This window comes from Delphinus delphis, chromosome 7, assembly GCF_949987515.2.
Source record: "Delphinus delphis chromosome 7, mDelDel1.2, whole genome shotgun sequence".
In the NCBI taxonomy this organism is placed as follows: Eukaryota; Metazoa; Chordata; class Mammalia; order Artiodactyla; family Delphinidae; genus Delphinus; species Delphinus delphis.
The window spans coordinates 32,761,902-32,785,688 of NC_082689.1; the positions used below are offsets into that span (position 1 = coordinate 32,761,902).

At 35.9% G+C, this 23,787-nt stretch overlaps 2 protein-coding genes across 4 annotated transcripts in view; one reads left to right on the forward strand and one right to left on the reverse strand.

Annotated features, from left to right (window-relative positions):
- Positions 1 to 22,699, reverse strand: part of NBEAL1 (neurobeachin like 1) — a 177,663-nt gene extending 154,964 nt beyond the window's left edge. For 2 of the 3 annotated variants that reach the window (XM_060016264.1, XM_060016263.1), the window contains exons 1-2: positions 22,585 to 22,699; positions 3,544 to 3,635 (exon numbers count right to left, since the gene is read on the reverse strand). In XM_060016264.1, coding sequence (XP_059872247.1) covers positions 3,544 to 3,635; positions 22,585 to 22,635 — 143 coding nt within the window. In that variant the 5' untranslated portion in view covers positions 22,636 to 22,699. Of the gene's footprint in view, positions 1 to 3,543; positions 3,654 to 22,584 lie in introns of those variants that run through there. The other variant, XM_060016265.1, reaches the window with a different exon arrangement.
- Positions 15,978 to 16,165, forward strand: LOC132428055 (translation machinery-associated protein 7-like). Its single transcript, XM_060015592.1, has one exon. It carries the CDS (start codon positions 16,001 to 16,003, stop codon positions 16,163 to 16,165), a length of 165 nt encoding a protein of 54 aa, XP_059871575.1. The 5' UTR covers positions 15,978 to 16,000.
- Positions 22,700 to 23,787: the final 1,088 nt, after the last annotated feature.

Below are 23,787 nucleotides of genomic sequence, written 5' to 3' on the forward strand. Positions count from 1 at the left end.
ATACTTTACAATAGTCTTTTCTTCAGATAATGCTTAACATGAAGTATTAGTACTATGTTTACATTGAGTAAAAGGCATTCACTGTAGACAAAGAAATTTGAAGCATCTTAGCAGTAGTCACATAAACACATATGTAAAATTATTAGCCTCTTCCTGAACCACCCTACAACATAAATTAATAAAGCATTTTATAAAATAAACACAAGTCACAAAGCATACTACCAAGGTTGCCTAATACTATATAATCATGTTCTAAAAATACATGTTTCATTTTAGTCTGGGCATCATTTCACTTGCAGCTTTGGATTCTTTCATTCTCTCTTATTTATAGATGGTATCAGAAACACTCATTTTTATATTTAATTTTTTTTTGGAGAGCTAAAAAGAGGTGATTAGAAAAACCAGGGTTAACTTCAAAATAATAAACAAACATTTAAATATAACTAATTTTCAAGACGAAGTGAAACTATTCCTCTGCACTTTTCCAAAAATGTTAAATCAACAAGCAAGAAGACATTAGATTTCCCAATATTCCATTTTAGTTATTTAAAGGAGTAGTTCCTTTTGTCCTTAATTGTCCCATTTTCTATTTACACACATTTTGATTTAACTGGGCAGAAAAAAATACTAACTTCTAAAAGAGCAATCTTTTTTTTTTTAACTGACTCTCATTATAAAATTGGGGCTTACTTAGGACATGGCATATAGACAAAGTTGGAATTTTTGGCCTTGTTCCTAATGTGATGAGGATTTAAGAATTTAGAAGAATTTTCCCACCTCTAGGACTTTATTGTCCAAAATTCTAAGCTCCTTTTGCTGAAATATCCCAAACTCCAGAAATCTTTTCCACTCCTCAATTTGCCTAGTCAATGTCTATTGTAAACAGCTGCCAATTGTTCTCTCTAACGTAGGAAAAAGTCCAGCTTAAATTTCAAGGCCTTATAATCTGGTAAAAGCAATCCTTGCCTTCTATTATGAATTCTCTAACTTGGAAATTCTATAAAGTCAGTATACTTTAAATGAGGATTATCTGTGAGTTTCTTACCTTTAAGGTGACTAGACTAGTTTTACAGATCTTACATATAATATTCACTTGAAAAATTGAAAGTTTACTACAAGCAAAATCTAAATTCATGGTTCAGTTTGAAAGACAAAGATATGAAATATAATTTTAAATAAACCAACTAAATCACAAGTAAAAAAACACTCTTGAGATTCTTCATCTTACTTTAAATATAGTGGCAATATAAGTCTACATAGTGTTTTTAGAAATGACCTCCCAAGGAAGGAGACATTTATAATGTATGGATGATAACAAGTGCATCTTACAAAACCCCAAGCATTCAAAGGCCAAAATCCTGACTCCATAAGATCCTTAGGCTCATGATTTAAAATGAGCTATAAATTTTAAAAATAAAAGCACTCCTAAGTATAAACTACAAGAATATTCTTTTATGAGTAGACATCAATAATACATAATCTTATTTTGAGTTCAAGATTTAATACTGATTTTCAACCTTTATAAACCTGTTACAAATAATCTAATGGGGAAGAACTCTGAAACTGTATTTATAAATACAGTACTTGTGCTTTCTGAGCATAACCATATTGTTTCTTAAGTTCATTGCCTTGGTCCAAAGAGCTAATGATTTTTTTCTCTGAATTATTACAATTACCCCTTAACTGGGCTTCTTGCCTTCAGTCTCAATCCTTTCCAATCCAACCTCCATAATGCCACCAAAGTGACTTTTAAAAAACAAACTTGATCATGATACTCTTTTTTTTTTTTATAACTTATTTTATTTATTTATTTTTGGCTATGTTGGGTCTTCACTGCTGCGCTCAGGCTTTCTCTAGTTGCGGCAAGCGGGGGCTGCTCTTGGTTGCAGTGCGCGGGCTTCTCATTGCAGTGGCTTCTCTTGTTGCAGAGCACAGGCTCTAGGCACGTGGACTTCAGTAGTTGTGGCGTATGGGCTCAGCAGTTGTGGCTCGCGAGCTCTAGAGCACAGGCTCAGTAGTTGTGGCACACAGGCTTAGTTGCTCCGCAGCATGTGGGATCTTCCCAGACCAGGGCTCAAACCCGTGTCCCCTGCATTGGCAGGCGGATTTGTAACCACTGTGCCACCAGGGAAGTCCCATGATACTCTTATGCAGAAAATTCTTTAGTAGAGCCTTGTATCTTCCATAACAAAAAGTCAAAGTCCATTAGTAATGCATTTGTGGCACTTCATGATCTGGCTCCCATGTGATTCTCCAGGTTCAACTCACCTGTGTCTAAACTCTCACTGCTTACCTCCACCCCCAAACTGCAAATATTTTCGTCCTTGAAGATTTTTAATTCACCAGATACTTTTTCATCCTCAACCACCACCCATTTCTCTCCTCTTCTCTCAACACATCTCTATAAATGGAGTTGCTTTTGTGGCTAAAAGTATGTCCTCATTTCTCCAGCTTTTAACCACAGCAAACCTAACCTCTCTTACCTAGGTCCACAAGATGACTTGAGATACAATATGAACTTTATCTGGGAAGTGGGCCTGGGAAAAGTGAGATTGCAGAAACAGATGTAGGCAGAGGAATGGGAGAAAATATTTGTAATTTCACTTATACATTTCCATAAGATGCTAATTTTTCCCTCATGATTTTCAAATCTAGTTTTAAAAAATCCTAAAACTTAACCTCCTTCAAGATGTTTTCTAAGGCCCTTCTCTAAAGCTAGGAAAAGAAGTATAATAAGTTTCAACTACAATAGAATGCCTGTCATATAATAAAGAAATTTTATGCAAATGAATAAAGTGATGCATGGTGGACCCTTAGATAGTTTCAAAAAAGGGGCTGGCCACGTCTGAATAACTCACCCCCCCCAACTTTCTGGGAGGGGAGAGGAGCTGGAGACTGAGTTCAATCACATGGTCAATGAATAAGACCCAACAAAACTCTGACACCCAGAGCTCAAAGAGCTTCCTTCTTTGAATGCACTGATGTTCAGGGAGAGCAACATGCCCTGACTCCAAAGGGAGAGAGCATGGATGCCCTGCATCCAAGACCCTCCCAGGCCCTGTCCTACATGTATCCTTTATAATAATACTGTAATCATAAGTATAGGACTATCAGTGAGTTCTGTGAGTTAATCTAACAAATTATTGAACCTGAGGGAGTCATGTCAACCCCTAAATTTACAGCCTGTTGATCAGAAATGTCGATGGCTCCCAAGACTTGCTAACGATGTCTGAAGTGAGGGCAGTCTTGTGGAGGACTTTGCCTTTAACTCATGGGATCTGGCGCTAACTCCAGGTAGTGTCAGAATTGAAATGAATTGCAAGACACCCAGTTGCCAGTGGCTGAACAAAGTAAAGAAGAGGCTTCTAGAAGTCACGTCTAGTATCAGCAAGAAAGACTGCTGTGATCAATCAGAAATGTCTGCCGTGAAAGCAGGGTTATGTGTGTCACATAACTGCCATCCTTGTAATGTCATCAATGAAGTTTTTGTACCAAAAATTAACAAACTCACCCAAGGGTAGGAAATTAAGTGTTTCAACATACCTGGTAGGCAGCTTTTCAAAGTCAACATCTAAGAATTGTTCATAGTTAGAAACAAAATTGTCCAACCACAGCTTCAGGTAATCTGGATCTTTCTGAAATAAGAAAACCATTTTAATATTAAGTACATCTTTCAGGAATTTTTTTTAAAAATGCTTTTACTCCTATTGAGCAGATATGAATTGATAAATCTAAAGAAACAATAATATGAAATCTCTAAATGATATACAGAAGACAGATGTGTTGTTTTAAAATGTATATTAAGTATAGTGAACCCATGGCACTCACACAAGGAGCTACAATCTGAAAAATGTCCTATAAGATTCTAAACAATTTGCCCTCCCCTATCTCTGTGGCCTTATCCACTGTCACCCTGTACTATACTGGCTTCCTGGCTGTTACTGGGACATACCAGACATGCTCCCATCTCAGGCCTTTGCAATGGCTGTTTTCTCTACCCAGGACACTCTTCCATCAGATAGCTGAATGGCTAATTCCTACATCTTCAAGTCATTCTTTAAATGGCTTATTCTCAATGAGGCCAAATTTTACCACCCTTTCTTAAGCCTTCTCACTAACCTTTACCTTCTACCCTATTCTGTTGCCCCACCTCATGGTGCTTTCTCACCTTCTAACATACTGTATAATTTATTTATTTATTAATTTATTATCTGTCATTTCCCCTAGACTGTAGGCTTCACAATTTCAAGGCCTATCTAAGGGCCCACCACAAGTGATTTCTTTTTACTAATGGACACCAAGTGCCTAAAACAGCTCCTGGCATTGACCAGGTGCCCAATGAATTAATGAAAAATATAAAATGCAGAAATAAGATAAAATGGGAGATGGATCATTAACCTAAACATAAAAACTAAAAAATCTTCTAAAAGAAAATACAGAATACCTTTGCAGCCTTGGGGTAGACAAAGATTTCTTAGCTAGGACACAAAAATCACAAAGCAAAAAAAGAAAAAAATAATAATTTGTCTTAACCAAAATTTAAAACTTTGATTCATCAGAAGACACCATTAAGAAAATGAAAAGGCAAGCCATATGCCAGCTGAAAATATTCTCAGTACATATATCTGACAAAGGATTTGTACCAAGAATATATAAAGAACTCCTATGAATCAATGTAAATAGGACAACTCAATTTAAAAATGAGCAAAAGGTTCAGACATTTCACAAAAGAAGATACACAAATGGGCAAGTAGCATGCAAAAGCATTCTCAACATTATTAGTTATCGAGGGAAATGCAAATTAAAATGAAATGGAATACCATTACACACCCACTAGAATGGCTAAAATTTAAGACTTTCCATACCAAGTGTTGGTAAAGATGTGGAGTAACTGGAACTCACATTTCTGGTGGGAGTATAAAATGGTATAATCACTTGGAAAACAGTTTGGCAGTTTCTTTTAAACATAAGTATACCACATGGCCCAGTCATTCCTCTTAAGAGAAGTGAAAACATATATCCACAAAAACAAGTTGTACAAAAACGTTCATAGAAGATTTATTTTTAATAGCCCCAAACTGGAAACAAACCAAAATTCTATCAACAAGGTTAACTGATGAACTGTGGTATATTCACACAATGGAATGCTATTCTGCAATAACAATGAATGAACTGTTGATACGACAATGAACAGAAATTTCAAAAACATGTTGAGCAAAAGACGCCAGGCATTAAGCATATACACTGTGTGATTTCACTTATACAAAGTTCTAGAGCAGGCTATGGTGACAGAAATTAGATCACTGATTGTCTTTCAGAGGACTGACTACAAAGGGGCACAAAGAAAACTTTCCTAGGTAATAGAAATTTTCCATTTGTTTTATTAGGTAGTAGTGACACAAATGTTTGCTTGTATCAAAACTCATCAAATTTGACACTTAAAATCCGTGCATTTTTTTTAGAAGATGTTGGGGGTAGGAGTTTATTAATTAATTACTTTTGCTGTGTTGGGTCTTCATTTCTGTGCGAAGGCTTTCTCTAGTTGTGGCAAGCGGGGGCCACTCTTCATCGCGGTGCGCGGGCCTCTCACTATCGCGGCCTCTCTTGTTGCGGAGCACAGGCTCCAGATGCGCAGGCTCAGTAGTTGTGGCTCACGGGCCTACTTGCTCCGCGGCATGTGGGATCCTCCCAGACCAGGGCTCGAATCCATGTCCCCTGCATTAGCAGGCAGATTCTCAACCACTGCGCCACCAGGGAAGCCCAAAAATCTGTGCATTTTAAGGTCTGTAAGTTACATCTCAAAGATGATTTGAAAAAAGCCATGATTCCTCAGAAATGTCTTTTTAAATATAAATTACATCATTAAAAAAGGTGCTCAGGGCTTCCCTGGTGGCGCAGTGGTGGAGAGTCCGCCTGCCGATGCAGGGGACACGGGTTCGTGCCCCGGTCCGGGAGGATCCCACATGCCGCGGAGCAGCTGGGCCCGTGAGCCATGGCCGCTAAGCCTGCGCGTCCGGAGCCAATGATGCTCAAATTTGTTTCCTTCACCTCGTTAACACTTTTTTACTCCAGTCAATTTCAACATGATATCAGGAGTCTTACTTACTCATTAAATATCACTGGTTAGGTACTGCTCTTGGATAAAGGGAACTCAAATAATTTATTTCCCTAAAATAAAAGCATTACACACAAATCAGAATTCCTAACAGAATGTTCCCAGAATATGCAGACTGCTAACCTTTTGTGTATTTATTTTTTCTATTAATATACTGTTCCAAAATCAGATCATAAATTGTTATAATCCACATCATCACTGAGAAGACAGAAATATTTCAGAAAAAGAACTACCTCTTGTGAGAAATTTTCTCAAGGATTTCATTAATTGCTTTTTTCATTTCCAACCAGCACTTCATTCATTCATACATTCATCAGGATAAGACTCCAGAAATACAGGTAGCCGGAGTTTTCCTTATCATGGTTCCTTTTTAATAAAGCAGAGTTTTAATAAACTCTGTAAAAGTTCAGCACAAAACAGTTTATAATGCCATAAAGAATTAATGTATTCCTCCTCATAGTTTATTTAGAAATTCTACCATATCTAGTTCAAAGTCTGAAAGTCAGAGTTACCAAGTGTTTGGTAATTCAGAGTCTGGTAAGTACAGAGTTCTCCTACGAAGTTGAGCAACTAACTATAAAGAAAGAAATGGTACTTAAAGCTGGAAATGTTTTATTTAGTAAGAAGTGAAGCAGTTACATTTTTTTTTGAGATTCTGCAATGTGCAAAGTATTATAGCAGGTATTTAAAAAGTGTACATCATCCCACTTACTCCTTACAACCATCTAGAGGTTTCATTTTCCCCATTTTACAGGTTAGAAAAGCAAAGTTCTAAGGATATATAACTTATCCATAGTCATACAGCTAGTCATCAATAGTGCTGGGATTAAAATGCAAAGATATATGAATCCAACTGTGCTCTTTCTACTACACTACACTACACTGTCTTTGAACTGTGAGCAGGAATAAAATGGAGCTTAGTGGACAAAAAGAGGAAAAGAGGAACTAAGGATCAGTAAACTCAAGGCCATAAACAACTTAACACATAAAACAGCCACATTCCACACAGCCTGAGAAAACCCTTAAGAAGATCTATACTTTACTGCCAAAGGCCATAAAAGGAAAAATGTCCACACACCCAGAAACAATATTAATTAAATCTCAAGCTTAGCCACTTTCATGGTTAAGAGAGCTGGATACAATGAAACACCACAGTAGGGTCTATCTCTCCATTTGTATGATATTTATTAACACAACACACAAATGTATTAAGTACTACAGGAGCACTGAGGCCAGATTACATGGATTCTAACCCCTGCTCTGTCACTTTCTTGAACAAGTCACCCTATGTTTACACAACAGTTTCTTCTATAAAAATGAAGATAATGATAGTAGCTTTCTTTACAGGGTTGTGAAAATTAAATAACCTAGTCAAGGGCACATAGTATATGCTAAGTATAATGTTACTTTTTTTAAAGTTATTAATTTATTTTTAAATTTATTTATTTACTTATGGCTGCATTGGGTTTTCGTTGCTGCGCATGGTCTTTCTCTAGTTGTGGCGAGCGGGGGCTACTCTTCATTGTGGTGCACAGGCTTCTCACTGCAGTGGCTTCTCTTGTTATGGAGCACAGGCTCTAGGCACACGAGCTTCAGTAGTTGTGGCACACGGGCTCAGCAGTTGTGGCTCGCAGGCTCTAGAGCACAGGCTCAGTAGTTGTGGCGCACAGGCTTAGTTGCTCCACGGCATGTGGGATCTTCCTGGACCAGAGACTGAACCCGTGTCCCCTGCATTGGCAGGCGGATTCTTAACCACTGCACCACCAGGGAAGTCCCTAATGCTATTTTTATAACCTATTATGTGCCTAAATTACGGCTCACTCACAAAACAGGAATGTCCTATGCTACACATACACATTTAAATATTTCATGATCCCCTGTGCCACATGATTTTAACTGTATTCTTTTCCTTTCAAATCTCTGCATTTGCTCTCAGTGTAACTTTGGGGAAGTTACTTCATCTCTCTGATCTGTTCTTGATCTATAAAATGAAGGTAATACTTCCCCTCATAGGGCTGTTGAAAGCACTGAATGAGATAATACATGTAAGGCACTCAGCAATACCTGACATTTAGCAAATGCTCAATAAAATAAGCAATTATAAAATAATTAAAATCAACTTTATTGATCTTGTACTCAAATATTCATCCAATCATCTGCCGTTAAGACAGTCCTTCATTTGGACTGTTATGTAGCTCCCTACAGGTCTCTGTAGCTTCAGTTTCTCTCACCTACACACAGTTACTAATGGAGTTTGTTAAATTTGAATCTAATCATCTTTTCTCTCCTGTCCAAATACTTTCAACGTCCCCCCATTACCAGAGGATGAAGTCTAAACACTTAGATGTGCTGTCCAGTGCAGTGACCACTAGCCGAATGTGATTATTTAAATTACATTAAAGCACAGGAGGCTTTTATCTTCTTATAACATCCACTCCTCCACTGGGAGGCTTTAGTGGGTAAAAGAATTAAGGGATCCATACAATTTCACCTAGTTCTTATGGGCTAGGGTTACAGGTAAGAATGGGGGAAACACCTTACTTCCTCCACACAACGATATTTGGGCTGTAGTATTCTTTCAAGTTTTATAAACTTTTAGATACATACATATATTTCAACCATATGTTGGACAACTTGCAACTTACATATGAGTTGCATTTTAAAAGTTCATTTCAGTCAGTTATATTCATAACATATTTTTAATGTCCTAGCAAAAGAAGATAAATTCCTCCCACAGAAATACTAGGCCAGCCCTCAAGGTTTTCTAATAGAACTCAGCTGCTTCAAAAAACATTTAATAAGTACATGCCAACCATGTACCAACCAGGGACAGTGCTAGACTCTATGGACATGAAGACAAAACATAATCTTATATCAATTATTTCTCAATTAAAAAAAACCATAATCTTGTCCTCAAAGTGCTCTTTTTTCAGTAGGAAAGAAGAGCATAAACAAATATGTGCAAAACATCATGAGAGGTAGAACAGTTGTGAAAAGTATCAAAACAATACAGAGGGAGCTACTGAATCTGTCAAGGTTGGAGGTAACTGAGTAATAAAAATACTCAAAAGTTTTCACAAATCATAAACAGATATTCTCAAGGAGAGAGGAGGGGAGAGGGGAATTCCAGACAGATAGAAAATAGCAAGATATGCTCAAAGGATGTACAATATTTGGTATTGTCCCACCATGGAAAGAACAGGAAGCAGTGGGACAGGTGCATAGAATTATAAGACTGGAGAAGTCACCATTTCCTAAGCAAGTACTTAACAATACTGTCGGTTTCGATGAGAACAGATACAATTTGAAAAGTTTAAAAAAAAAGAAAAAGGAAAGATGGCTATGTTTAATCAAGTTAGAGAAGCACTAGTTAAGCAAAATTAAACAAGACTTTTAACAATACATTATCTTTAAGATGACATATGCAGGACTTCCCTGGTGGCGCACTGGTTAAGACTCCACACTCCCAATGCAGGGGGCCCGGGTTCCATTCCCTGGTCAGGGAACTGCAGCAACTAAGAGTTCGCATGCCACAACTAAGGAGCCCACCTGCCGCAACTAAGGAGCCCACGAGCCGCAACTAAGGCCCAGTGCAACCAAATAAGTAAATAAATAAATTTTAAAAAGATGAACTATGCCTTATGAACGCCATTGGAAGGGGTGAATATAATATGAAATTTCTGAAACTCATACAACCACAAACCTTATCTTCCTGACTCAATTTCATTAATTTTATCAAAGAACCAACTTTTTATTTGGTTGATCCTTTCTATTATGTTTATTATTAATTTCTGCTCTTTCCAAAAGCATTTTATTAAATGAAATCACAAACATACAAAAAAGGTGGAGAGAATGGTATGACTCAGTTTCAACAACTTTCAAATCATGCGTAACCAATCTTCTTTCACCTATAGCCCCATCCTCTAATGTTACTTTTAAGCAAACCCAGATATCATATTTCATCCAAATATTTCAATGTATATCCATAAAAGGTATCTTTTAAAATATGACATTATCATATCTAAAAAAATTAGCAGTTCTTTAATATCAGTTGATGTTCAAATTTTCCTGACTTGCTCACAAAGCCTTTTTTAGATTTTTCTCTTTTTTTTGATGTAGACCAGTTTTAAAGTCTTTATTGAATTTGTTACAATATTGCTTCTGTTTTATGTTTTGGTGTTTTGGCCTCGAGGCATGTGGGATCTTAGCTCCCCAACCAGGGATTGAACCCGCACCCCCTGCATTGAAAGGCAAAGTCTTAACCACTGGACCACCAAGGGAAGTCCCACAAATGCCTTTTTTAACCGATAAGATCAGGACCCAAATAAAGTCTATAAATTGCAAACTGTTGGTATATCTTTTAAGTCTTTTTAAACCTGTAGGTTTCTATTACATTTCTTTTTTTTTTTTTTTTTTTGCCCTAATTTATTTGTTGAAGACACTGGGCCATTTGTCATTTAGTATTTCTCGCATTAGGGATTTTGCTGACTGCACATCTTTATGTCATTTAACATGTTCCTCAGTCCTCTGTATTTCCTGCAAAGTAGTAGATCTACAGACTGTCAGATTTAGAGATTTTTTTTTCCCCAAACAAACACAACATAGGTGGTGTTATACATGTCCTTCAAAAGATAAATTTCTAGTTATCTCTTACATGATGTTAGAAGCTACCTATTATCTTTTCCTAGATCCAATATTTTATTATGAGTAATTTCTGTAATAAACCTTATAATTTCCTTATACCACCATGACTACTAGAAAGATTTGCAGAAGGAAGAGCTATTAATTTATTTTCAAACTCACTTCCAGATTCTTAATTAAAATTATATCCAGATACAGATTGTATTTATGTCATTCATCCCAAGCTGTTAAATAATGAATAATTTTTATTAAAATTAAACATTCCGTGATACATGTCAACCTTCTTATGTACACTTCCTTCAACAACTGAAAAATAATAAATTTCAGAATTTTCACATCAAAGAAAAAAAGCCCTCACAATTTCCTTCACTCTACTTTGGGCCTATTCTGTTCTTTCCTTGTCTTCTTGAAATGGATGATATATTAATAATATATTCCTACATAACAAATTAAATTTAGGAGCTTGAACAACAAATATCATCTCAGTTTTTCAGGGCCAAGAATTCAAAAACAGCTTAGGTGGGTGGCTGTGGCTCAGCATTTCTCACAAACCTGTAATGAAGACGGAAACTAGGGCTGCAGTCATAGCAAAGCTTGACTGGGCTGAAGGAACTTTCAACTTCACTCACGTGGTGGTTGGCAAGGTTTCAGTTGTCCGCAACATGGGCTTCTCCATAGGGCTGCACACAACATAGCAGCTTGCTTCCCCCAGAGCGAATGATCCAAGGAAAAAAAGAGTAACTGAGATGGAAACAACAGTGTCTTTTCTAATTTCGGAAATGACATACCATCAGTTTTGCCAAATTCTACTGCTCACAGACAAACCCTGATACAATGTAGGAGAGGACTATAAAAGGGTGTGAATACCAGGAGGTAGGGATCTTGAAGGCTGGCTACCACAAATGACTAGTTCATTTATTTTTAGCCTCTTTCTCTAACACATTTATAGCCATAAATTTTCCTAAGTAATGCTATAGGCACCCCCCATTTAGAAGCTCTAAAATGCTTACTTTTATCATTCAGTTCCACCTCCCCGAAATTCTAATTTTCCTTCATTACTTGTTCTTTAATCAAAGGTTTGTTTTCAAGTGTAGTTCATGACTTTTTTTTTTGCTATTTCTTCCTTAGCAACATTTCTTCCTTAACTACATTCGTGTCAGAAAACATACTCTATTTCAATCATCTGAAATTTGTTGAAACTCGCTTTAAGGTCTGTCATATCATCATTTTTGTAAATATGTGTGCTTGAAAGGAATGTATGGGTGTTGTTCTACATAAATCCCTTTTTAAATTTGTCGATCTTATTGATTAAATCTTCTGTATCTTTACTGATTTTTTTCTTTGGTCTGTTCATTCTACCAATTACTGAGAAAAAAATACTAAAATATGATAAATTGAATTAAAAAACTGCCATGATTGTCATATGTTCATTTCTCTGTAGTTCTGTCAATGCTTGTTTCAGAGACTAGGTTATGAGGTACACACAAATTTAAAACTGTTATATTTTCCTGATGAACTGTTGTTTTGCTGAAAATGACTTTACTTCACTTTCCTCTTTGAAAAAATGTCACTTGGTTGGAAATTCTACATTAGTATTTTCTTTAAAGATATCAATCCATTATTCTTTCCCTTCCATCATTATTACTGAAAAATCAGCTATTAATGTGTAATCCCTTTGAAGATAATCTTTTTTTCCTCTGGCAGCTTTTCAGAATTTTCTCTTTCCCTTTGGTTTTCTGCAAAACCACTGTGGTTTCACTATGATGAATCTTGGTATGGAATTTGTTTTATTTTTTCTCCTTGAGTTTTACTAGACTTTCATCAATCCTGGAAAGCTCTCACCTGCAATCTCTTCAAATATTATCATTTGTTTCATGCTTTCTTTACTCTCCTTTTCAGAGTCCAATTAAATATGTGTTAAATGTTTTCATACTATCCTTCAGAACCTTCCATATTTTCCAACTCTTTGACTTCCTAGGATATATTTTAAAAGAATTCTTATGACCTCCCTTCCAACTCTCTAATTCTCTTCAGCTATCTAAACTCGTATCCAATTTATTGGTTTTTAAATATCATTATTGGGATTTCTTTCCTATTTCTAGACATCCTTTTTTACAACTGCTTTTTATACCATATTTCTCTGATTCTAAGACATATAATTTTTTACATTTTGGGATCTTTGAAATCAAAATGCATCTTACAATTGCTGTCAGAAAGGCTGCTGTTATATTTGTCACTGCCTGTGCAAACCTGGTAACAGGTGTTCATGGTGATGTCCTTTTGCTAGATTTATGTGCACAGCTGGTACTCCAACATGTTGAGATTACCTGCTGTTCAAAATGTCTTCAAAATATTATACTAAATTAATCAGTAAAATGAAGTTATTGTGTACACAGACAGGCATGAAAACAGAGCAGCAGGGTATAATTTGACATTAATGATGAAAATCTATACTAAGATTGTTTTTCCTTTGTACTTTTGTTCATGCCTTATATGTGTCTGGAGCACCCTCTGTGACTATTAAACTATTAATTCTTTAAAACCTCAATCAAATGCTACCTCTTCAACTAAGCAATAGCTGATGACTTCATTCATCCTCCCTTAGGTCCCACATCCCACAATCTAAGTGGGAAACTGACTCTAGTTGGAAAAGCATGACCTCAGATGAACGCACAGTCAATTAACCAGATGAAAGTTATAAAATTTTGATGGAAATTCTGATAAAAACCAGTCACATCCAGGAAAGATTTGGAAACCATTTTAACACAAAGAAAAGAAGCAATATTCTAATAGAGGCCTGTGCATAAAAATAGGCTTAGAATACACCAACCCCTAATGACAAAGATTTTTTTACTTTAGGTATTTCTTAAATTTTAAGTAATTATTCATTCAGATAACTATTTTAATGAAGTTTTACATTTGATCAATAGAGTATAGAGAATTCTCAGTTAAAATTAGCAAGGCTTGAAAAGACCAACATCTAGAGTATTGGAATGTTAGGTGTAATATGTCCTGTTGCTTTTTGTGTTCATCTTGGAGTTTCACACATAGTTAACAGGTAAAGAAATTTCTGCTTCAAGTGTTTTTGGGAAGTCAGTCAAGTGATCATGTAGCACTGCGGTGCAGGATGTCAATAACTGGGAAGGTTGTGCATATATGGGGACAGGGGGTACACAGGAACCTCCTGTACTTTCTGTTCAATTTTGCTGTGAACCTAAAACTTCTCTAAAAATATAGTTTATTAATTTTTTTTAAATGACGAAATTTTTTAAAAGAGGAAAAATATTAAATTCAAGGGATAAAATGACAGTAAGTAACATGTACATACAGTAGGCATCCAATAAAAACTAGCTAAATTGGACTAAAATAAATTCCTTAGAAAGGAAAAGCATATCACTATGTATGCATTAATTAAATATAACATTGACACTTTTTAAATGGGACTTATAAGTTTAAAACAATATTCAAGTTTCATATCAGATGGAAGTTTTTCAAATTTGATATCCTAATGATTTGTAGTAGTAAACGTAACTAATTTACACAGATTTTTCAATCACATGCATAAAAGTACTTTAACTAAAAATCTCTGAATAATGAAATTTTTACTTTCTTTTGCATATCTGTATTTTCTAAATTTTCTACAGTTAACTTGTATACCTTAAATTTAAAATTTTTTAAAGCTTGTTATAAAAGTAAAACATCTTTACTACTTTTTCTTAGAGCATAAATCTAAATTAGAAAGTCTATATATTGTCATGATTCAAATGAGGTTCATTCATTACAAAATGAAATTTTATATTTTAAAACTTAGTTAAATGTTACATTTTGACAAAAATCATAAGTCAAAATTATTCAGTAAAAAAGTATAAACCCACCTCACAATGACACCATAAATTGAAATAGTACATATCTTTCCTACTATTCTAAAGTTTATTGTCAGGAAAGATCATGTAGTAGTTAAATTAAAGGCATCAAACAAAACCACTGGGGTTTTTTTAGAGACAAACTGTTTTGAAATGCTTGAATGACTTTTGTGTGAAATGCATGGATCAGTTAATGCTTTGGTTCAACCAAAGAATAATTTTATCAGTTTAAATCTAAGTCACAAGACATAAATTAAAAGAAAATGCTGATATTCCTTAGATATAGTTAAGAATAAGTTTGAAAGGTCCTTGGCCAGATAAGCACAAAAATCAAGAGTAAACATTTTAAAACTTTAATAGCAGTTTGTCAGTGATTTTAAGTCTGTTGAATTCAATTTAAAAATAAAATGGGGGCTTGTATTTTTAACATCTTTTTTCCCCACTCTTTTTAGAACTACTTTGCTAAAGCCACCAATTAATCTCTTAACTGGAATCCAATACACACTCCATAATGCTTTTCTTCAAAGCTATGTTGAATTTGACATCCCTCTACTTTCTGAGGCAACCACTCACTCCTGGCTCTCCTCCCATTCAAACTCCTGACTCTTCTTCCTCTATCCTCCTCTTAAAAGATAATATTCTTCAGGACTCCCTGACTTTTGAACCTCTTCCCTTCTTACTCTCATGTAACTCTTCAATAATTGCCAGTATGACAACTCTCAAATCTTTATTTCCAGCACAGACGGCCTTCTGAACTCCATTTCGTGGGGTGTTTCTCTACCTAGATATCCCCCAGGCACTGCAAACTCACATGTTTACCTGAAAACCTGGTGAACTTGCACTAGCTAACTTGGTGAATGGGATGACCTAGTACAAGTCTGCAAAACCAAAAAACCTGAAAATTATTTTAGGCTCTTCCTTTTCCCTCTTCCTCCACACCTACACATTGAAGGGCTATCAATTCAACCTTCTACCAGGGAAATTTAAATTTTGATATTCAAAAGGAAAGAATAATAAAAAAATTGTCATGCATCTTAACAACTTTTTAGAGTAGTGCATAAGCTCCTCAAGTCAAACCACAAAAGTAGTAATATTCCTTTCCTAAGGGCAAATCTCACATCTATTGACAAAAAATACTCATTTCTTGCTTTCTTTCACATCTAACTTCCTAAAGTGAACATGTAATTGGTAACCAATACTACTAAGCTGATGATTTTGTTTTGTTTTGCCTTAGAGTCAAACAACATTACTTTCTTTATATACAAAGTCATTATTAAGCCAGAGTAAATTGAGAGCTATTTCTATCTACACTTTGCACATATCAGAGACTTATTAAAAATGGGTTGCGGTGGCAGGGATGGGGGAAAGGGCAGCAGGCACCATGTCGGGCCGCGAAGGTGGCAAGAAGAAGCACCTGAAGCAGCCCAAGAAGCAAGCCAAGGATATGGATGAGGAAGATAAGGCATTCAAGCAGAAACAGAAGGAAGAGCACAAGAAACTTGAGCTAAAAGCGAAGGCCGTAGGGAAAGGTCACAGGTGGAATTAAGAAATCTGGCAAAAAGTAAGCTGCTCCTTGTGCCTGAAGCAATGATGATCCTTAATTCCATTCCTGTTTAAACATCTGGATTAAACATCTGGATTCCCTGCCATAACATCTGTTGCTACCCATAGCTAGAATAAGTGTTGTCTTGGAACCTAATGCACATTTAAGAATAAACTTTTGTAAAAAAAAAAACAAAAAAAAACCATACAGTGGCTCATCTTGTCTTTAGTTCCTCTCAGCCATTTCTACCTCAGCTATGAGATCCACATAAACCCAGCCCAGAATCCTGCCAATCCTGTGTCCTTAAGCCCCTGTCCTATCCTGAATTCTGTACCACCTGGAATTAAACCAACTCATTTGAAATGAAAAAAAAAAAAAAAGGGCTAAATTATAAGGGTTGATGTATATTGGTACGCCTTGCCAAATGTTTCACTTACAATTACAACCAAAATTGTATAAATAAATTACAATTTCCTCATTAGAAGAATATTCATTCATCCGTTTTTTTCCAAATCTATATATAAAAAGACATACATGCCTTTTTATCTGAATAAAACACCTATAAGTTCTGTTTTCCTTATGAAGCAAAACTTTTATTCTGAAAAGGAAGTTTACTCTGAGCTCATTGCAAAACTATCTATTTCAGTCATATTCCAGATTTAGCAGGACAAAGGGCAACAGCAGGAAATGGAGCATCACCAAGATCCAAAACAAACTAGGTTTAGAGTAAAAAAAAAAAAATCCCAAATCATTACTGGGATAATTAAGCGCTATGCTTGAAGGCAAAAGTAAATAGATTAAAAATTAAGATGGGGGGACTTCCCTGGTGGCACAGTGGTTAAGAATCCTCCTGCCAATGCAGGGGACACAGGTCTGAGCCCTGGTCCAGGAAGATCCCACATGCCGCGCAACAACTAAGCCTGTGCGCCACAACTACTGAGCCTGTGCTCTAGAGACCACGAGCCATAACTACTGAGCCCACGTGCCACAACTACTGAAGCCTGCACACGTAGAGCCCGTGCTCTGCAACAGAAACCACTGCAATGAGAAGCCTGCACACTTCAACGAAGAGTAGCCCCCACTCACTGCAACTAGAGAAAGCCTGTGTGCAGCAACAAAGACGCAACGCAGCCAAAAATTAATTAATTTAAAAATAAAATAAAAATTAAGACGTTCATGAGCACCGCTTCATCACTACTGGTAAAAAGACAAGAGAGTATTTCCCACTATCATTATACCATATAAAGACAAAATAGAAGTAATCTTGATACACATACTCTCATGCTCATATACATATTCTTTACATGCTAATAAAGATTACATTTTTATATTTCTTAGCTTACCCTTACAGTGCATTTAAATACAGTCAATTCATTTTGTTCTCAACAACTTTGAAAGATACGCAAAATAATTATTTTTTCCATTTGAAACATGAAAAAACTGAAACATAAAGAAACTAGGTAACCTGTCTTTGGGTCCTTAAAATCAGAAACAGAATTGGGACTAAATCTTGGCTCTAATTCTGAAGTTTCACAAAATTTTCCAGTGTAAATTGAATCTCAAAAAAAAAACAGCTAGTGACAAAAATGAACCATGAATTTCAACCCACATTGCCACATTTCAAAATGTCATGTTTTTACTCACTTTCTATCTTTTTACTGAGTTAATGCAGTTGATACTTTCCATTACACAGAACAAAAATGAATTAATCTTATCAAAGAATTTGAGGACTCAGTTTCTTCTGCATATTTCGGTGACCAACTGTAGCACTACCAAAAGGCTAAATGTTGAACAGAAATATATCCTTATGCCTATCTAAGGGGAGCACTTGAGACAGGGATACGTACGTATCTGTTCTATTCAACATATGAATTCCAAAAAGTTGTATGATAATGTAGAAACCAAAACTGTTTTCAGTGCCATCTCTCTTACCACAAGCACATTAAGAAATAATGTCAAAAGAAACAGGGAATTACATGGTGCCTAACACAGACAATATAAACTAAAATCTTTAGATATTAAAAAATAAAGTTACCTTCTACACTTGAGAAAAGTATGCTCAGATGAGAAGTAGTTAACTACTGTACTAAAATCCAGATACAAAATTAAACCTGTTTCCAAGTTAATGTTTAACTTATAAGAGCTATATGAAATGCACTGTTGATGAAATCCTTGACCCTAGGTGGGGATGACTGTTTGGAGGCAAGAAAAATTCAGACTACATAACTTAAATTAGTAGCCTAATACATTAGTGAAAGACCCTGTATAGAGCAGGAATGCTGGGTAATCAGAAATCATCCTGCCTCTATTATGTAATAACAACTACATGAGATTAATAAATAACCTACTAGGAAGATGCATGTTCTTAACAATGCAATTAAATCCTATTCCTAGAAAGTGAAAAGTTAGACCTGAAAACTTTGGTTAAAAAAACTGCAAGAAAAAAAAAAAAAAAACTGCGAAGTTTTTTACCCAAATTCTTTTGAAATATTGCATTTAATATATGGGGACCCATCTGGTAAACTCTGAAACCAGGAATTTATTTTAATTCTACTTTAAAAACTTTAATCACTAGTATTTAAGCTTGCAACTAAACCCAGACTAATGGGAAAAAGACATATTTCTATATCTCCTTAGTATTCCTTTGACCCAACAGTATTATCTAAGGGTTATTTCTGATACAGTCCTATTTAAATACCTACTGAACTTTCATAATGCTCAATGGCAACCTTTAAAACATCACTTTACATAGAACTCTATGATGGCACCTTAATATTCATCTATTGCTAACACACTGTGGAATACACGTGCCGAGGTTAGCACTGTAACAAATACAAAAGATGTCTTAACCATACATATTGCCCTGAAACAGATCTTCATAAATCTTCAAAGTCGTCTTCTTTAATCAGGTATGTATACAGTGTTTGATATGAATAGCATACCAAACAGGGCAGCACAATAATAGACAATGTTTAAATTTTAATCATTAAGGATGAACTTGATACTCAAGAAAAATAACTGGTCACCTTTGGAGGATGCTAGCAATCAAGTCATTATTCTGGAAACAAACAGAAATAATCAAAGTTTAGGGCTTCCCCTGTGGCGCAGTGGTTGAGAATTTGCCTGCTAATGCAGGGGACACAGGTTCGAGCCCTGGTCTGGGAAGATCCCACATGCCGCAGAGCAACTAGGCCCGTGAGCCACAACTACTGAGCCTGCGCGTCTGGAGCCTGTGCTCCGCAACAAGAGAGGCCGCGATAGTGAGAGGCCCGCGCACCGTGATGAAGAGTGGCCCCTGCTTGCCATAACTAGAGAAAGCCCTCGCACAGAAACGAAGACCCAACACAGCCAAAAATAAAAAATAAATAAATTAAAAATAAGGCTCAACATTAAAAAAAAGAATCAAAGTTTATTTTGCCTGCCTTCCCTTTAAGGAACTGTCATCAAATAACTGATGAGGAGACATTTCTCTATATATGTTCTACTCATAAATATCACAGTTTTGCAAACTCCTAAAGACATAATTAATGCATACAGGCAAAAGTCACTGATGGCCGAGACACTCATTAATTATTCTAGCCTCCAGCCGCCAAGCAGGATGTGAATCAATCAAGTCTCTAGATCTGCCAGTTTGCAGACACCAAGAGAAGTAACAATTAAAATCAAGAGAATTCAACCAGCAAAACCCAGACTGAGGAAATTCTCATGTCAAAATCTGGTTTCTTCAACAAATAAATAGAAGGGATAAAAAGTGTGGTGAGGAGGAACCCATAGATTAAAAGACTTAACAGACAAATTTTCAGCAAAATACAACATGTATGTTTTGTTTAAATATTGTGTCAACCAAACAGTAGCAAAATAAGAACATTTATGAAGCTACCAGGAAAGTTTGAAGACCAACCAGATATTTGATGGTTTAAAGAATTATATTGAGATTATGTTTTTAAGAGGAGTTCTTATAATATAGATATATTTTAAAATATTTATGGATAAGATATGTTGTCTGGGATTTGCTTTAAAATAATTCAGGGGTAGACGGAAGGGTAGTGGAGGGTTCTACATGAAACATCACTGAATATGAACGGATAGCTACTGAAGCACAGTAACAGATACAAAGGATTCAGTACAGTATCCTCTCTATTGGTGCCTGTTTGAAATTTTTCACAATAAAAGCTTTAAAAAGAAAGATGAACTAAAAAGTTCTATATGATAATCCATAGAATAAGGACAAAAAAGCTCCACGTCCCTCAGAGGTCAAAATAAATGAAAATCTTATGGTAAGTTAGACAAGAATTCTCCTTGTATACACACTACTACTTGACAAATAAGAAAACTGAGACCCAAAGAGATAAGTCTTGCTCAAGGTCAAAAAACAAAGCAGCAACAAAGCCAAAACTAGACTGCACAATTGCAAGCCCAAAAAGAGATCTTAGTTGGAGGTAAGTTAAGAGAAGATCTGAGCAGTCCTGAAGTAGTCTGAAAGCCTGTCAAAGGTACAAAAAAAAAGTCTTAAAAGTTAGGAGAAAAAAAGAAAGTCAGGTGGTTTGAAGGGTTATATGCTAGAGTGACAGCAATAAAGCTAGAGAGAAAGTACTATAGAGAACCAGGTATTTGGTAATCATTCTCACTAGGGAAAAGAAGTGTTAAATCTATGATGCATATTTGGAAGCTACTTGAATTCAAGGTATCGGAAGAAAAGAAAGTTGTTGTCTAGCTTACAAGTAGCTTATTCATGAACTGGTGAAACATAAAATCATTATCTTAAATAATGATTTTTTTGAAAACCGTTGAAAAAAATTTTAATCTTATTAAGTGCACAAGTGATTTAAATCTTAAACATAAAAATGCGATTTATCTTCCTGTCCAAGAATAGGCTTCAAAATTTGACCATGAAGGTCCTTCATTATTTACTCAGACATTCTCATAAAAGAGTAAGGATTCACTTTTATGTTAAGTCATTAAGAACAAAATTCTGTGTTTGTCGAACAAACTACACTATCTTTTCAATAAGCACAGTGTCGCCTGAATAAAACATGAACTCGACCTAGAAACAATATAACTAATTAATAAGGCAGTGTAACCCCATTTACTTTTTGTCATTCTGAAAATGTAAAATCTAGTAAGTTTGATGGATTTTTTAAAAAATAATTTTCAAACGAGTACTGGGCATGCATACTAAAATGCATTTTAATTTTTGGCTGACATGTGTTAGTGACTGTTTTCAAGTCACTAAGAATTGGATCCCTTTTTTATTGGAAGAGTGGTCTATTTTTAAAAAGACATTTCTGGCATTAAATTACACAAGACTAAAAGCTATTTTAAAAATTCATATTAAATATTTCAAAGTATATGTCCTTCAGTAACTATAAAAAATACCAAACCAGGAAGTCATAGAAAATTCCAGTGTGAGCTCTAATATTTAATATTAAGATAACTGAGATCATCTGTTAAAGAATAACTTCAAAGAACTTTTAGTTCTTTAAAAAGCTGAAAGTATAGAAAGGGAGCCCTACAGGATAATGCAGAAACGGAAGCTGAGACTTGAGAACTTCACCACGCAGACCTAAAGTAACTTAAGGAGTAAGTTAGAGATGTTACTCTGACCCTTGCCAGTATCTTCAAAGTAGTAATATAGCTCCTAACTTGAAAAACATATTTTTAAGTAGTACCCTTCTTCTCCAATAACCTAAAATCAAAGCTAACATGTAAAAATTCACATACAGACGAATGGAGAAAAACTTATTTTTGAATGACAAAGAAAAAATAATGAGCAGTCATAATGGATAAGAGCATGGACTTGAATCAGGCAGTTGTGAGTTCCCGGCTATATACCGAAGCAGAAGGGGCTCCTTCTCACTAACCCCTTTAAACTCTGCATCAGTTTTTCTCATCAGTAAAAAGGATAATTACAGATACCCATCTCACAGGATTGTTGTGAGGATCAAGAAAGACAATGCTTATAAGGTGCTAATATCAGGGTAACCTTACAGTAACCACCTCAAATCAATAGCATTTTTATATAATAATCTTTTAATTTAAAAGATTATGAGAAAAATGCTTAATGCTCTTCTCATTAAAATATCTCTATCTGTACTCCCACTTGTGGGAGAAAAAAAAAGCACAAACAAAAATACAAATGTTTTATTTTTCTCAAAGGTCATACTTTTACTTATATAATTTTAGGATCCATGAATACAAATATCATATTAAAACCACATCCTACAGCTTTTAAGAGCATGCCAATATTGTGTATGTGTTCAAACGTGAAAAACTGGAAAACAGAAAATCCTGTGTTTTTAAATTTGGGGTCATTACTATGAATAAATATGCTATTATCCATTAAATAAAGCGCTAATAAGGCCAGTCACAAAATTTTATAACAAAGTATTTTAAAACTCAGAAATAAAAAGGAAAGCAGTTACCTTCGCACAATAAAGCATCCAAAGTTCAAAGAGTCTCTCTCTGGATGCCATTCTGGCTTTCACTCTGGCACTTTAATTTTTCCTCAAAAAAAAAAAGTTCAAGACCACAGCATGTTCATTTTATTTTCCAAGTTTTTCAGCCGTTACAGTAAAGCTCAAAGCAGTAGGGAAAACAAAAAGAAGTGAAACAAATGGACTGTCTTCTGGTCAATAAAATTCAGTTTCAGCAGTTACTCCAACCTATCTTCATCAGTGGTCGTTGGGCAATTAGATAAATCTGTGAAAGAGAAAAATATGCAAGGATTTGCTTTAAAAAGAGGCCATGTTAATAATTATAGGTTTATCAGAACTAGAGATTTATCTACCTCATTTCCCACCAACAACCGGCTAAGCATTTAAAACTGATTGGATTTCATAGAAACTTGTGGTTCAGGAAAACATCACAGCTAATACAATATATCACATCAACACAAAGTCAGAATCCTCTTGGGCAGAACTCAAAGATGAGTACTCATAACAAAAAATGTGTCCAATGATAATAAACAGAAAAAACGCCGTTCCCATTCATACATTTTCTATAAACATAGAAAAAGTACACTTACTACTGACATATTTCAAAGACACAGAATCCCTCAGAATTTTCTAGTCTGCTTCTTCAAACTTGTTGGGAATGTTTGTCGTGTGTTGCAGGGCAGGGCGTGGGGAGGAGGGTGAAGAATTCCTGGTTTGTTTGTTTGGACAATCCTCAGAGAGTGAAAGTCGACCTGCCCACCTGGCCTCTCTACCTCTCCACCTCTCCATCCAGTAAGAAGAAAGGAGCACGCACGCACCGGCAAGGAAAACACCCCGAGAAAGCCTCCAAATGTTTTGGGGGACCTTTAAATTTCCTCCTCGCATCCCAAACAACCGAAAGGGAGGCAAACTTAAGACGTGCCAAGCTGCCAAGTGAAGCTTTGGGGAGGGGGAAAGCGAGCTTGGCGTCCCCCCGACCCGCTATCCACGCCCTCCCGACCGCACCGGGACACACCCGGGTCAACCTCGCCCCCTCACGGCCGCCCCTCACTCTACGGCGCGTTCACCACCAAGCACCCGGAGCCCTCCCATTTCTGCCACGCGGCCCCGTCTTCTCTACGACCCGCTCCCCATCACCGCTCTCACATTGGATGAATGTGGTGTCGCCGCCGCCGCCAGGCCGACAACTAA

Coding starts and splice junctions, on each gene's coding strand:
- LOC132428055 (XM_060015592.1), top strand. CDS start 16,001: ATGTCGGGCCGCGAAGGTGGCAAGAAGAAGCACCTGAAGCAGCCCAAG.